Below are 15,048 nucleotides of genomic sequence, written 5' to 3' on the forward strand. Positions count from 1 at the left end.
GAAGCTGGATTCAGACAGAGAAGTCTTGTCGTGTCTCTCTCTCTCTGCATGTTAAAAAGTGTCTCCAGATCACTTGATAATTTTAAAGTGATAACTGTTTTCTGGAAGGAATTCAAACCTACTCTTTTGGTAAAAGGGTTTACTGGTTTATGGAACGTTGTTATTAAGTTGAAACAGCATAGGGGAATCCATTAAGGGTTACATAGAGAATACTGGAGCTGTGTGGGGTACTTATGTTTGTAGTTGATAAAAATGCTCACTGTGTGTGTTTATAACATGGTAACTGAATTTGTAAAATAAACGTGGTTTTTGATTAAAACCTGATAGGCAGGCCCTTGTGTTCATCGTAACCAGAATCTATAAACAGTTGTAGGTCAAGTGAACTCCATGATAGACTTTGGAGTTTTCTCAACCCTGGCCCATAATTGGGGGTCTATGAACATGGGGAGAAGATAGGCTGTATGTTGGCCGGCCAGCTCCCGAAGGAGGCGGCGGCGAGGGAGACAGTTCAGGCACGGGATAAGATGGGAAAGCTGGTGGAGGCCCCTTCTGGGAATAGGGCGGCCAGCCTCTCATCCACATCGAGAAACCTGACCAGGTCGGCATCCCCAAAGCAAGGAGCAGCTTTCCACACTGCCATCCCCCTTTCTTGATTGGGAGTAAGTGCGGAGAGTGATTTAAAAGCAGCTCCTCCTTGTTAAGATGATCAGCTGAGGTGCGAGTCGGGTGAATCAGACGCCAAGGGAACCAGGCATCCCGAGATTCATGTCAGGGCTCATTTTTTGCATTAAATGCGGAGAACACAGGTTACGAGCTCACCATTACAGCGGGCATGAAACACCCCACAAATACCACCCAAATTGACACTAAAGTCTTTTTTTTGGGAGAATCACGGCTTGAGGGCATGATCCAATTGTCACGCTGCCCCTGAAAGTCAGCTCGCTATGTTGGGATTCGAACTCTGGACCCTAGAGCATTACCCTGAGTCGCAGGATAATTAGGCCAGCGTCAATTCTTAAACTGGAGGCCTGTGACCAGCGATGTGCCTCAGAGATCAGTGCTGGGTCCACTGTTATTTGTCATATATATCATTGATTTAGATGAGAATGTAGGAGGCATGGTTAGTAAGTTTGCAGGTGACACCAAGATTGGTGACATAGTGGATAGCGAAGAAGGTTATATAAGATTGTAACAGGATCTTGACCAATTGGGCCAGAGGTCCGATGAATGGCAGATGGAGTGTAATTTGGATAAATGTGAGGTGATGCATTTTGGTCGATCGAATCAGGGCAGGACCGACTCAGTTAATGATAGGGAGTTGGGGAGAGTTACAGAACAAAGAGATCTAGGGGTAAATTTTCATAGCTCCTTGAAGGTGGAGTCGCAGGTGGGCAGGGTGGTGAAGAAGGCATTCAGCATGCTAGGTTTTATTGGTCAGAATATTGAATACAAGAGTTGGGATGTCTTCTTGAAGTTGTACAAGACATTGGTAAGACCACACATGGAACACTGTGTTCAGTTCTGGTCACCCTATTATGGGAAGGATATTGTTAAACTAGAAAGAGATTTACGAGGATGCTACCCGGACTTGATGGTCTGAGTGATAAGGAGAGGCTGGATAGGCTGGGACTCTTTTCCCTGGAGCATAGGGGGCTTAGGGATGACCTTATAGAGGTCTATAAAATAATGAGGGGCATAGATAGGGTACATGGTCGACATATTTTCCCAAAGGTAGGGGAGTCTAGAACTAGAGGGCAAAGGTTTCAGGTGAGAAGGGAGAGATACAAAAGAGACCAGAGGGGAAATTTCGTCACACAGAGGGTGGTGAGCATCTGGAACAGGCTGCCAGAGGCAGTGGTAGAGGCGGATACGATTTTGTCTTTTAAAGCAGTTGATCACATGGGCAGGATGGGGAAAGAGGGATCTGGGCCAAATGTGAGCAATTGGGACTAGCTTAGTGATAGAAACTGGGCAGCATGGACAAGCTGGGCTGAAGGGCCTGTTTCCATGCTGTAAACCTCTATGACTATGACCTGCAGACCCGTGGCTGGCACTCCCTGTCATTGTTCACATGTTGGAAGTGTCTAACTGGGCAAGATGCCAGAGAGTGGCCAGAATGCCAAGGTGCACCCATTTTAGAGAAGAGCTGCAGGTGGGGAGGGGTGGGGGGCGGGAAGCGTGTGGGGGGGGGGGGGGGGGGGGGGGGGGGGGGGGGGTGGGTTGAAGAAAACAAAGCATGAGCAAGAGAGCAAGCAAAACTAGGCAAACCAATAACCAAAGAGGTGACTCTCTAGAAATCGGTCACTACCCAATATACTATCGATGCTCTGAATGCTCACTAAATCAGATCCTTGGATTTGGATTTGTTTATTGTCACGTGTACCGAGGTACAGTGAAAAGCATTTTTCTACAAGCAGCTCAACAGATCATTAAGTACATGAAAAGAAAAGGAAATTTAAAAAAATACATAATAGGGCAACATAAGGTACACAATGTAACTACATAAGCACAGGCCTCGGGTGAAGCATACATTAGAGGGTCATTTAGGAGTCTGGTGACAGTGGGGAAGAACCTGTTTTTGAGTCTGTTCATGCGTGTTCTCAGACTTTTGTATCTCCTGCCCGATGGAAGAAGTTGGAAGAGTGAGTTAGCCGGGTGGGAGGGGTCTTTGATTATGTTGCCCGCTTTCCCCAGGCAGCGGGAGATGTAGATGGAGTCAATGAATGTGAGGCAGGTTTGTGTGATGGACTGGGCTGTGTTCACAACTCTCTGAAGTTTCTTACGGTCCTGAGCCGAGCAGTTGCCATACCAGGCTGTGATGCAGCCAGATAAGGATGCTTTCTATGGTGCATTTGTAAAAGTTAGTAAGAGATAATGTGGACATGCCAAATTTCCTTAGTTTCCTGAGGAAGTATAGGCGCTGTTGTGCTTTCTTGGTGGTAGCGTCGACGTGGATGGACCAGGACAGATTTTTGGAGATGTGTACCCCTCGGAATTCGAAACTGCTAACCATCTCCATCTCGGCCCTGTTGATGCTGACAGGGGTGTGTACAGTACTTTGCTTTCTAGGTTAACTACAAAGAATTTGTTGACTTTTGCAGGCTTCTGGGTCCTGTTATATGATCCTTTCAGAAGTTCTCTCCAACTGTTTGCATTAGGGGCTACATAAAGATGTACAATAAAGATAATACTTCATAGGTAAAGCAGAGATTTACTTCAGTGGTCGGTCTCCTTTCAAACTACCCTACTGTCTGGAACTATACTTCAATCATTGTTTGATTTTCTCAGACTGAAATTAAGCTTGCAGTTAGTTTAACGTGGGAGGAAGTTTGTACTGCCTCTCTGTTACAACCGTGACTATAAAATGTCTCCATTTCTTCCTAAGTAAACCTTCTAACTTGTAACGATGTCAGGCTGGATTGCCACTGGCCACATTTACAGCAGTCTAGTTTTACATGGAAGTTATGCAAATTTGTTAATTGAAAATCATTTTCTAAAATCACTTCCTGTTTTTTCCACTTACTTCTATGTCAAATAACATTGGTTATTAAGGGATAAATTAAAGTTTTTCACTAAATCAACTGCAGTTTAATTAGTTCAACTTGTTTCTCTGTTTCAGAAGATCAAAGGGTTAGAGTCCTGCTCCAGCAGCTTGAGTACAAAATCTAGGTTGATTCCCAGTACATATGAGAAAGGAGCAGTTGTCAGCCATTCAGCCTCTCCAGCCTGCTCCACCATTCAACTCGATCATGGCCTCGTGTCTGCCTCAACATAATTTCCCTACGTTATTCTCATACCCCCTGATGTCACTAGTCTCTAGGAAACTATCGATCCATGTCTCGACCCATGCTGAATGATTGAGCATCCACATCTCTCTGGGCTAGAGAATTCCAAAGATTCACACCCTTTTTTAGTCCTAAATAGCTCGTCCCCTATTGTGAGATTAAGGGCGGGATTCTCCGACCCCCCCCCCCCCCCCCCGCCCCGGTCGGAGAATCACCGGTGGTCAGCGTGAATCCCGCCCCCGCCGTCCTCCAATTTCTCTGGCCCCCAAAAAATCGGCCCGCCGTGAATCGCGCCGTGCGCCTCGGAGAATGGCAGAGACCGACACCACTCAATGGGCCCCGGGGCTGCCCGAATTCTCCGGCCCGCAATGGGCCGAAGTCCCGCCCGTTTTTTGACAGTCCCGCTGGCATAAATTGAAGTAGGTCCCTTACCGGCGGGAGCTAGCGGCGTGGGTGGCCTTCGGGGTTCTTGGGGGGGCAAGGGGGGATCTGGCCCCGGGAGGTGCCCCCATGGTGGCTTGGCCTGCAATCGGGCCCATCGATCCGCCGGCGGGCCTGTGGCGTGGCACAGGGCCTGGCACTCTATTGTTCCGCACCAGCGGCTGCAGCAGTCCGCCATTGCCGGTGCGGAAACGAAGCCGTCTGCACATGCGCGGGAATGACGGCAGCACTTGCTGGCGCTTCCGCGCACGTGCCAACTCGCGCCTGTCGGCGAAGGCCCTTCACCGCCGGTTGGCGTGGTGCCAAGCCCCTTTCCCGCCGGCCCATGGGGCGCTAACCACTCCGGGGCGGGCCTAGCCCCTGAAGGTGCGGCCCGACGCCGGAGTGGTTCATGCCACTCCGTCCCGACGGAGTTGCCTGCCCTGCCGATTACGGCAGAATCCCACCCTATGTCCCCAGTACCAGAATCCCAGTCCCGACAGGGAAACAGCCATTTTGCACCGATACTTTTGGAAACTTCCTCTCCAAACCCCATCCTCAATCAAAACAAGCCAAGATCATTGCATGGATGATGTGCAGCATTGAGGGAATGCTACACAGCCTGAGGTGTCATCTTAAGGATGTGATACTAAACTGAGCCACTGTCCACTACCTGAGGCAAACTATTTTGCACTATTTTTAAGAAGTCTGGTCAATATTTATCTCTCAACCATAATTCCTAAAACTGATTACCTGTATATTATCACATAGCTGTTTATGGGATCTTGCAGTGTGTAAATTGGCAGTCAAAGTACCTGCAATGCAACAGTGTCCACACTTCAGGGAGTGCTTCATTGGTTATGACACACGCTTTGACATCTGCTGGGCAAAGCTAGGTGGCAACAATTGTTCAGGAAAACCTGGTTTAAACAAAAGGGCGACCACCTTTGATTCATCTGATCATTACCTTTGAACCCTGCTGGGAGTCTTTTAAGAGTTGGGTTGAGCTTGGCTGATGTTCTCAACGATCAAATAGCCTGTCAATACTTGCTGTAAAGGCCCACACCTCATATGTTGCTTCAGCAAGATTTCACTTTGACTCCTTTCTGGGGCACAGTTTTAAGGATTCTGAAAGGCAGGGGAGAAAAACTGACTGGAGAAAGCTGGTTTGATCGACAGTGGTTGAAGATTTTAATAACCTTTATTGTCACAAGTAGGCTTGCATTAACACTGCAATTAAGTTTAAATCCCCGAGTCGCCAAATCCCAGCGCCTGTTCGGGTTGATGGAGGGAGAATTCAGAATGTCCAATTTACCGAACAGCACGTCTTTCGGGACTTGTGGGAGGAAACCGGAGCACCAGGAGGAAACCCATTCAGACATGGGGAGAACGTGCAGACTCTGCAGACAGTGACCCAAGCCGGAAATAGAACCTGGGACTCTGTCGCTGTGAAGCAACAGTGCTAACCACTGTGCTACGTTCTGAGATAGCTTTGCAACACTTATCAAAATTCAAACTAGAATTTGTACATCAATGCAGCATGATGTAGCAAGCCAGTAGGTGGATTGGTACATATAAAAACAGTTGGTCACTTCAACAGAACCGCCAATAAACACAAAACAGCTTACAAACCCTCTCTAAACAAATAGTTGAAAGCTCAGAAAAATCCTATCATCATAAATAAAAGCAGAGGACAAACAAGATTCTTTAATATACCTCCCCAGCAATAAAACAATTACAACTCGCAAAGAAAGATATTTACACACAATTCCACTTTTCCATTTGCCAACAACTTAATAGCTGGTCGAGTTTCTAATTGATGAAGTGATTCAGAAACACTTTGTTAATCCAAAATTATATAGATAATTATTGCCTGCAGACCCTGATCATCTGGGTGTCAAGATTTCCAGTTCACCATCCCCTAAACTAAAGAAACCAATAGGAATCAATGCTCTGAGCCTGTTACCATGTATGTCAGGCCATTCATAAAGACATCTCCCTCATTTTATCCACTGACCTTGCTTGGCTTGTTTCTGTTGAATCTTTGACTGTCGATAATTTTATTAACAGATGTTGCCCAGAATCATCCTTCACTGCCTCAGTGGTGACAAGATTATTGCAACAGCGTTTAAACAATCACATTTGTGACATTTATAAAATGTAAATCAATATTAAAATTGCATCCTGTGAGGATATTCCAAAATAAAACACAATTCTTGCTGTTATGGGAAGAATATTTTCCCCAAAATGTTACATTCTGGTACAATGTTGAGCATTGCTCACTTCCCAGTAGTGAACCTAGATAAGGGGCAGGTCTTCTTACTCAATAAACACACACACACACACACATATATGCATACATGGCTATTCATGTACATGTGCTCACACGCAAACATACAAATAAATGCACATGTGCACAAATTTATACATGCAAGCACACACATGCTTATACACACACATACATTCATTTCCAGTAGAGTTTGTTGGATAGCAATTAGAATCTGGAATCCTAACAGAGTTTCCCCTTCTGATGGTTAATTGTACCACTATACTGTCTAAAACCTTCGCACAGTAGACATCAAACTTGGTGTCTTCCTAATCTGATGGGCACAATGGAAATGTGGAGCATATTCAAGAAACAGCTACTGCGTGTCCTTGATACGTATGTACCTGTTAGGCAGGGAGGAAGTGGTCGAGCGAGGGAACCATGGGTTACTAAAGCAGTTGAAACACTTGTCAAGAGGAAGAAGGAGGCTTATGTAAAGATGAGACGTGATGGTTCAGTTAGGGCGCTTGAGAGTTACAAGTTAGCTAGGAAGGCTCTAAAGAGAGAGCTAAGAAGAGCCAGGCGAGGACATGAGAAGTCTTTGGCAGGTAGGATCAAGGATAACCCTAAAGCTTTCTATAGATATGTCAGGAATAAAAGAATGACTAAGGTAAGAGTAGAGCCAGACAAAGACAGTAGTGAGAAGTTGTGTATGGAGTCCGAGGAGATAGGAGAGGTGCTAAATGAGTATTTTTCGTCTGACAAAGTTGTCGAGGAGAATACTGAGATACAGGCTACTAGACTAGAAGGGCTTGAGGTTCATAAGGAGGAGGTGTTAGCGATTCTGGAAAGTGTGAAAATAGATAAGTCCCCTGGGCCGGATGGGATTTATCCTAGGATTCTCTGGGAAGCTAGGGAGGAGATTGCTGAGTCTTTGGCTTTGATCTTTAAGTCATTATTATCTACAGGAATAGTGCCAGAAGACTGGAGGATAGCAAATGTTGTCCCCCTTGTTCAAGAAGGGGAGTAGAGATAACCCCGGTAACTATAGACCAGTGAGCCTTACTTCTGTTGTGGGAAAAGTCTTCAAAAAGGTTTATAAGAGATAGGATGTATAATCATCTGGAAAGGAATAATTTGATTAGAGATAGTCAACATGGTTTTGTGAAGGGTAGGGTCATGCCTCACAAACCTCATTGAGTTCTTCGAGAAGGTGACCAAACAGGTGGATGAGGGTAAAGCAGTTGATATGGTGTATATGGATTTCAGTAAAGCATTTGATAAGGATCCCTACGGTAGGCTATTGCAGAAAATATACAGAGGTATGGGATTCAGGGTGATTTAGCAGTTTGGATCAGAAAAGATAGCTGATAGAAGACAAAGAGTGGTGGTTGATGGGAAATGTTCTGACTGGTGCCCTGTTACTAGTGGTGTACCACAAGGATCTGTTTTGGGGCCGCTGTTGTTTGTCATTTTTATAAATGACCTGGAGGAGGGCGTAGAAGGATGGGTGAGTAAATTTGCAGACAACACTAAAGTCGGTGGAGTTGTGGACAGAGTAGAAGGATGTTACAAGTTACAGAGGGACATAGATAAGCTGCAGAGCTGGGCTGACAGATGGCAAATGGAGTTTAATGCAGAAATGTGTGAGGTGATTCATTTTGGAAGGAATAACAGGAAGACAGAGTACTGGGCTAATGGTAAGATTCTTGGTAGTGTGGATGAGCAGAGAGATCTCGGTGTCCATGTCCATAGATCCCTGAAAGTTGCCACCCAGGTTGAGAGGGTTGTTAAGAAGGCGTACGGTGTGTTAGCTTTTATTGGTAGAGGAATTGAGTTTCGGAGCCATGAGGTCATGTTGCAGTTGTACAAGACTCTGGTGCGGCCACATTTGGAGTATTGCGTGCAGTTCTGGTCGCCGCATTATAGGAAGGATGGGGAAGCATTGGAAAGGGTACAGAGGAGATTTACAAGGATGTTGCCTGGTATGGAGGGAAGATCTTATGAGGAAAGGCTGAAGGACTTGAGGCTGTTTTCGTTAGAGAGAAGAAGGTTAAGAGGTGACTTAATTGAGGCATACAAGATGATCAGAAGATTAGATAGGGTAGACATTGAGAGTCTTTTTCCTCGGATGGTGACGTCCAGCACGAGGGGACATAGCTTTAAATTGATGGGAGATAAATATAGGACAGGTGTCAGAGGTAGGTTCTTTACTCAGAGAGTAGTAAGGGCGTGGAATGCCCTACCTGCAACAGTAGTGGACTCGCCAACACTAAACGCATTCAAATGGTCATTGGATAGGCATATGGACGATAAGGGAATAGTGTAGAGGGACGTTAGATAGGTTTCACAGGACGGCGCAACATCGAGGGCCGAAGGGCCTGTACTGCGCTGTAATGTTCTATGATGCCCCACCATTTACCAAACATTCTGTAACTAAACTGTGTATTGCTGCTCTAAATCATTGTGAGTTATATCATGTAAGGGTCCTTCCTGTTGATTTCTTCCCCCCCCCCTTCTTTATTTTTGCTGTCAGCATTTTGATCCCTGGATGCTCAATGGACATATATCTTTAGTTAAGTAGGGGAATGAGGAATGTGAAAGTTACAAAATAACACACTGTGCTAGTTTTGTAAAGCAAATCTCAGACTTTATGGCACCCAAGAGATGGGGTGCGAGTCAGTTTGATTGGTTGGCCAAAAGGCCATATTCTGCCCAGTATCAGGTGGTAATTGGGGATCCTACCCAAGTGGGATGATTTCCAGAGAACTAAGGAAAGCACAGTGGAGGCCTGGATGCTGAGACTTGGGCAGCACGGTAGCATTGTGGATAGCATAATCACTTCACAGCACCAGGGTCCCAGGTTCGATTCTGGCTTGCGTCACTGTCTGTGCGGAGTCTGCACATCCTCCCCGTGTGTGCGTGGGTTTCCTCCGGGTGCTCCGGTTTCTTCCCACAGTCCAAAGATGTGAAAGTTAGGTGGATTGGACATGATAAATTGCCCTTAGTGTCCAAAATTGCCCTTAGTGTTGGGTGGGGTTACTGGGTTATGGGGATAGGGTGGAGGTGTTAACCTTGGGTAAGGTGCTCTTTCCAGGAGCCGATGCAGACTCGATGGGCCGAATAGCCTCCTTCTGCACTGTGATTTCTATGATGAAAGATAAGGACCTTTTCTCTCTCTCCCTTGTGTTTTCTCCAGGAAAGCCGGATAGCTGCTGTATTGCTGAAACTGTAGAGTCTTGAATGAATCTACAATGAAATCCATTACCGAATGGAAAGCAGAAATTTTGAACTGAAAGTCTAAAGTGAAGGAAAGTGTGCTAGAAACAGCTATCCGAAACAAAGATGCCTATCTTTTACTTTTACTTATAATTTTACTCCCCCCCCCCCCCCCCCCTTCTCCCCTATGGGTTTGTCTGTCTTGTGTGTGTAGAAGGTGAAACAAGGTTAAGTGGGGGAGGTGGGGGTGGTGTTGGGAATTGGATAATAGTTAATCTGTTGCATTTGCTGCTTTTTAATTATAGATATTGCTATTAATAAACTTGAGTTTAAATTTGCAAACCTGGTGACTGTAATAATTGGGCAGCTAAGAGCAGAAGACTTTGTGTGTTTTCCAAGAATTATTTATTAATTTCAATTGTGTTTCAACTCTGGGTCAAGTGGAGCTGGAATTGATGGTGCACTAGCCCAGTGGGTTACAACAATCAGGTGAGTGCAAAATGTCCATAAATGTCCCCATGTGCCCTTGCGTAACCTTGTAGTGTGCCAGAATAAGGTTTCCCAATAGAATTGTTCAATAACATAGGCATGGCTACACATCATCATTTTAATCACACATCCTAATTATAGCAGAAAACACCTTCCATACTCTGAGACAATGCAGGTAAATATGCTTGACACTTATTTATTTAACAAACATCTGCCACCATTCAGTTATCAAGGAGGTAAATTCACTTTACGAACAAATGCACAAAAAGTGTTACAGTTCACATGCAGTGTGTATGGGATTATTGGGATCACAGCCCAGTGATTGAGTGTATTAGTTATTTCTTATTTACTAATCAGAAATCCAATTTGCCACATCCAAAGGTTGAAAGCTACATGTGGCTAGTGGCTAAGGTAGACAACATTACTAGATAATCCACATTGTTTCAAGCTACAGCGGTGACTCTCCTATCCATGGATCCTCTGTGATAATTGTGGACATGGTGTTAGTAAGTAAGGGTGGGGGGGGGATCCCACACCTGTGGGAGCATAAGAAGAGGAAGGGAAGGTAAATTCCCAGCGTGCAGAGCACACAGCTGGAGTGTGGGTTTCTTATGTTGTGAGGCTGAGTTAAAGTCTTTCACTACTTCAAGGGGGCGTTTTCAGGGATGTACTTTTTTTTAAATATAATTTTTATTGGAATTTTTTACAGAAAATATAAAACGTAACGACAAACAATGAAATGCAACAAAATAACCCATAATAACTGTATCACCCCCAGACCATATCGACGCATGCATCCCATCCCCCACCCCCCCAACCCCAATGAACAACAGAAGAACTTAAAAATAAATTTAAATTAAATAAACAAACATAGTCATTGTCCGCCCCCCCCCCCCCCCCCCAACACCTTTTCCCTCCCCCTTCCCCCCCACCCCCGGGTTGCTGCTGCTACTGTCCCTGTACCCTATCGTTGAGCCAGAAAGTCGAGAAAAGGTTACCACCGCCTAAAGAACCCTTGTACCGACCCTCTCAGGGCGAATTTGATCTTCTCTAGCTTAATGAAACCCGCCATGTCATTGATCCAGTCTCCACGCTTGGGGGCCTCGCATCCTTCCATTGTAGCAAGATCCTTCGCCGGGCTACTAGGGACGCAAAGGCCAGCACACCGGCCTCTTTTGCCTCCTGCACTCCCGGCTCCACCCCAACCCCAAAAATCGCGAGTCCCCATCCTGGCTTGACCCTGGATCCCATCACCCTCGACACCGTCCTCGCCACCCCCTTCCAGAACTCCTCCAGTGCCGGGCATGCCCAGAACATATGGGCATGGTTCGCTGGACTCCCCGAGCACCTGACACACCTGTCTTCACCCCCAAAGAACCTACTCATCCTCGTCCCAGTCATGTGGGCCCGGTGCAGCACCTTGAATTGGATGAGGCTAAGCCGCGCACACGAGGAGGAAGAATTAATCCTCTCCAGGGCATCAGCCCATGTCCCGTCTTCGATCTGTTCCCCCAGTTCCCCCTCCCACTTAGGTTTCAGCTCCTCTACTGACGCCTCCTCCGCCTCCTGCATAACCTTGTAGATATCAGATATCTTCCCCTCTCTGACCCAGACACCCGAAAGCACCCTGTCGCTCAACCCCCTCGCGGGAAGCGAAGGGAATCCCTCCACCTGCCGCCTAGCAAATGCCTTTACCTGCAGATACCTGAACATGTTCCCCGGGGGGAGCCCAAATTTCTCCTCCAACTCCCCCAGGCTCGCAAACCTCCCATCAATAAACAGGTCCCTCAGCTGTCTGATGCCCGCTCTGTACCAACCCTGAAATCCCCCATCAATGTTCCCCGGGACGAACCTACGGTTCCCCCTTAACGGAGCCTCCATCAAGCCCCCCACTTCTCCCCTATGTCGCCTCCACTGCCCCCAAATCTTGAGGGTAGCCGCCACCACCGGACTCGTGGTTTACCTCGTAGGAGGGAGCGGCCACGGCGCCGTTACCAGGGCCCCCAGGCTTGTATTTCCACAGGACGCCCTCTCCATCCGTTTCCATGCTGCCCCCTCCCCCTCCATTACCCACTTGAGCACCATCGACACATTGGCCGCCCAATAATACCCCGAGAGATTGGGTAACGCCAGCCCCCCCCCCCCCCCCCCCCCCCCCCATCTCTACCGCGCTCCAAGAAGACCCTCTTCACCCTCGGGGTCCCATGCGCCCAAACAAAGCTCCTGATGCTGCTAGTCACCCTTCTAAAAAAGGCCCTATGGATAAAGATGGGCAAACACTGAAAAAGGAACAAGAACCTCGGGAGAACTGTCATTTTGACGGACTGCACTCTACCCGCCAACGATAGCGGCACCATGTCCCACCTTTTAAATTCCTCCTCCATCTGTTCCACCAGCCTGGTAAAATTAAGCTTATGGAGAGTCCCCCAACTCCTGGCCACCTGCACCCCCAGGTATCTGAAACTCTTCACTGCCCTCTTAAACGGGAGCCTCCCAATTCCCTCCTCCTGATCACCCGGGTGTACTACAAATACCTCACTCTTGCCTAAATTTAACTTATAGCCCGAGAAGCCCCCAAATTCCGCTAACAGCTCCATCACCCCTTCAGGGATGTACTTTAACAGTTAGAGTTGGTGAACTCCGCGTCCAATTTTTAGATGGGCTGACAATCAGAGGTTGAAGGTTTCTACTAGAATTTTGATACTTGCTGAAGCTACATGGTGGCCTAGAAATTAGGTTGGGTCCAGCTTTAGGATCGAGGCAAAATGGTCCTCAAGCCTCACTGACAAATTTGCTCATGCCCCTCACTTGTACCTCACCCAGACTAAGACATTAAAATAGGGTGCAGGTTTTGTCTGGAATCTCCAGCAATTAAAGATTAATCTTCCTGACATAGCGGCATTCAAATAAAATGTTGTTTCATTTCCTTTAAAAAAAACTTTGGCCAATTGGGTAACAAGGAGACAGTTTTCAACAGCCAACAACAGCTGGGCCGGCATTGGGTCAGATGTTCAAATTCCAGTAAACCAGATGCAGGACAAGGGGTGAGTCATCTGTTCCTGTTTGGGATCTGGACACAGAGGCCAGTGATGTGAGAATAGGATTGAACCCGACTTACAATGGGGAAATAACACTTAGTGGTCGCAGATCAACCTTTGAATGTTGCTATTACATAACATGAGCACCAGTAGTCGGCAGTGGCTCAATTACAGTACTCTTGTCTCCAACTCAACAGATCATGGACTCCATTCCTATTCCAGAGACTTGAGCACATAATCCAGGCTGACCTCCTCGTACTGGGAGGAGCCGTGTTGTCGTTGGTAGCATTCCCGTCTCTGAGCCAGAAACTGTGGGTTCGAGTCCCAAGGACGATGTGTTCACGTGTGCAAACAAGTTGGAACCGCGAGCATCACAATCCAAGCTCCAGGTGACAACGTGCTTGCAAAAGTCCATGTTGCCACAGCAACTGGAACACACTGCCTCCACTCCCAGTACTAGAGCCATTTCAAAATAAATGGTGCTTCTCTAGCACCATATCACATCGTAGAGATGTTTGAAAGTGCTCCACAGTCAATTTAATTTTTAAGTAGAATAATGTACAGGCACTCACAGTCTATTCTCACACAAACTAAAGAGAGACATTAAAGTTGATCTTCAATGCTCATAATGAGAAAGTGACTTTAGGTGAGGAGAGGAGAAATCGTGTTTGAGGGAAGGTAAATTTGAACATTTGGGAGACAAAGTGGTTTGAGTCTGTTCCCATTCTCCCAGCTGAAAATATGAACAGAAAAGAGTCACGCTAAATATTTTGCAAACAAATTGATGTAACAATGTGGTCTTTTCTATTCTTTAAATATATTTAATAAGTTTTGTAAACAGATACATTTCCAAAAGCACTGGAAGATGACTAATAAATTCCACTTACTAAACAATATGTTATACAGTTCATTCTCCTCAAATTAAAGCAAGGTTACAGTGGGTTTAAGGCTGTCGAGGCTCACTCTGGAGATTGGGCATTACAGGACGGAAACAACCGAGTATTGCGGAAATGATGGAGCCTGCTGAAGTTCATCTCCTACAGCTTGATGTCAAAATGGTCAGATTATCTCCTGAAGAAAAAAATGCTTCAATTTTTACAGAGAACAGAGGTATCTACTCAGTTATGTTGAAAACAAAGGGGTCGGTGGGTGGGTGAGTGGGGCTGCTGCTGGCATTTAACACTTATTGTAGAGCCTGTTTTTAAACCTTTTGTTTTTATAAATTTAGAGTACCCAATTCATTTTTTCCAATGGTCAATTTAGCGTGGCCAATCCACCCACCCTGCATATCTTTGGGTTGTGGGGGTGAAACCCACGCAAACACAGGGAGAATGTGCAAACTCCACACGGACAGTGACCCAGAGCCGGGATCGAACCTGGGAGCTTGGCACCGTGAGGCAACAGGGCTAATCCACTGCGCCACCGTGCTGCCCTCCGTTTTTAAACCTGACCCAAAATCGCCTGCTTTTTGCCAAGTAGTTCAAGCAGCACTAGGAAAACCATTCCTCATTTTGCCCTCTTGAACACATTCACTCACTTGTGCACACATGCATGCTCACACACACTGTGATGTCACAAGCGGCTAGGGATCGTGATAGCAGGGTGGAGTTTACTTGCGCACACAGTTGTCCCTCATTGCAGGGTTTAGTACTCTGCTTATATAGTCTAGCAAGGCCATGCAGCTGATCTTTGTTGCAGTAATTCCTGACAGAGGTTTTCCATCAGTCTGCCATGGGACTTATGGTTTGGCTTCCTGTGGCCATCTTGGTAGTGGGAAACTTTGTCAGGAAGCTGGAGAATCTTATGAGAAAAGTACCATCCTTCCAGTGCA

General features: G+C 46.4%; 1 protein-coding gene across 4 annotated transcripts in view; it reads right to left on the bottom strand.

Annotated features, from left to right (window-relative positions):
- Positions 1–14,056: 14,056 nt before the first annotated feature.
- Positions 14,057–15,048, bottom strand: part of LOC119954527 (probable beta-tubulin polyglutamylase) — a 115,948-nt gene continuing 114,956 nt past the window's right edge. For all 4 annotated transcript variants that reach the window (XM_038779826.1, XM_038779828.1, XM_038779825.1 and 1 more), the window contains exon 16: positions 14,057–14,288. In XM_038779826.1, the coding sequence (XP_038635754.1) occupies positions 14,282–14,288 (7 nt within the window). In that variant the 3' untranslated portion in view covers positions 14,057–14,281. The remainder of the gene's footprint in view (positions 14,289–15,048) is intronic.

The sequence above is a fragment of the Scyliorhinus canicula genome, chromosome 19 (assembly GCF_902713615.1).
Source record: "Scyliorhinus canicula chromosome 19, sScyCan1.1, whole genome shotgun sequence".
Taxonomy (NCBI): domain Eukaryota; kingdom Metazoa; phylum Chordata; class Chondrichthyes; order Carcharhiniformes; family Scyliorhinidae; genus Scyliorhinus; species Scyliorhinus canicula.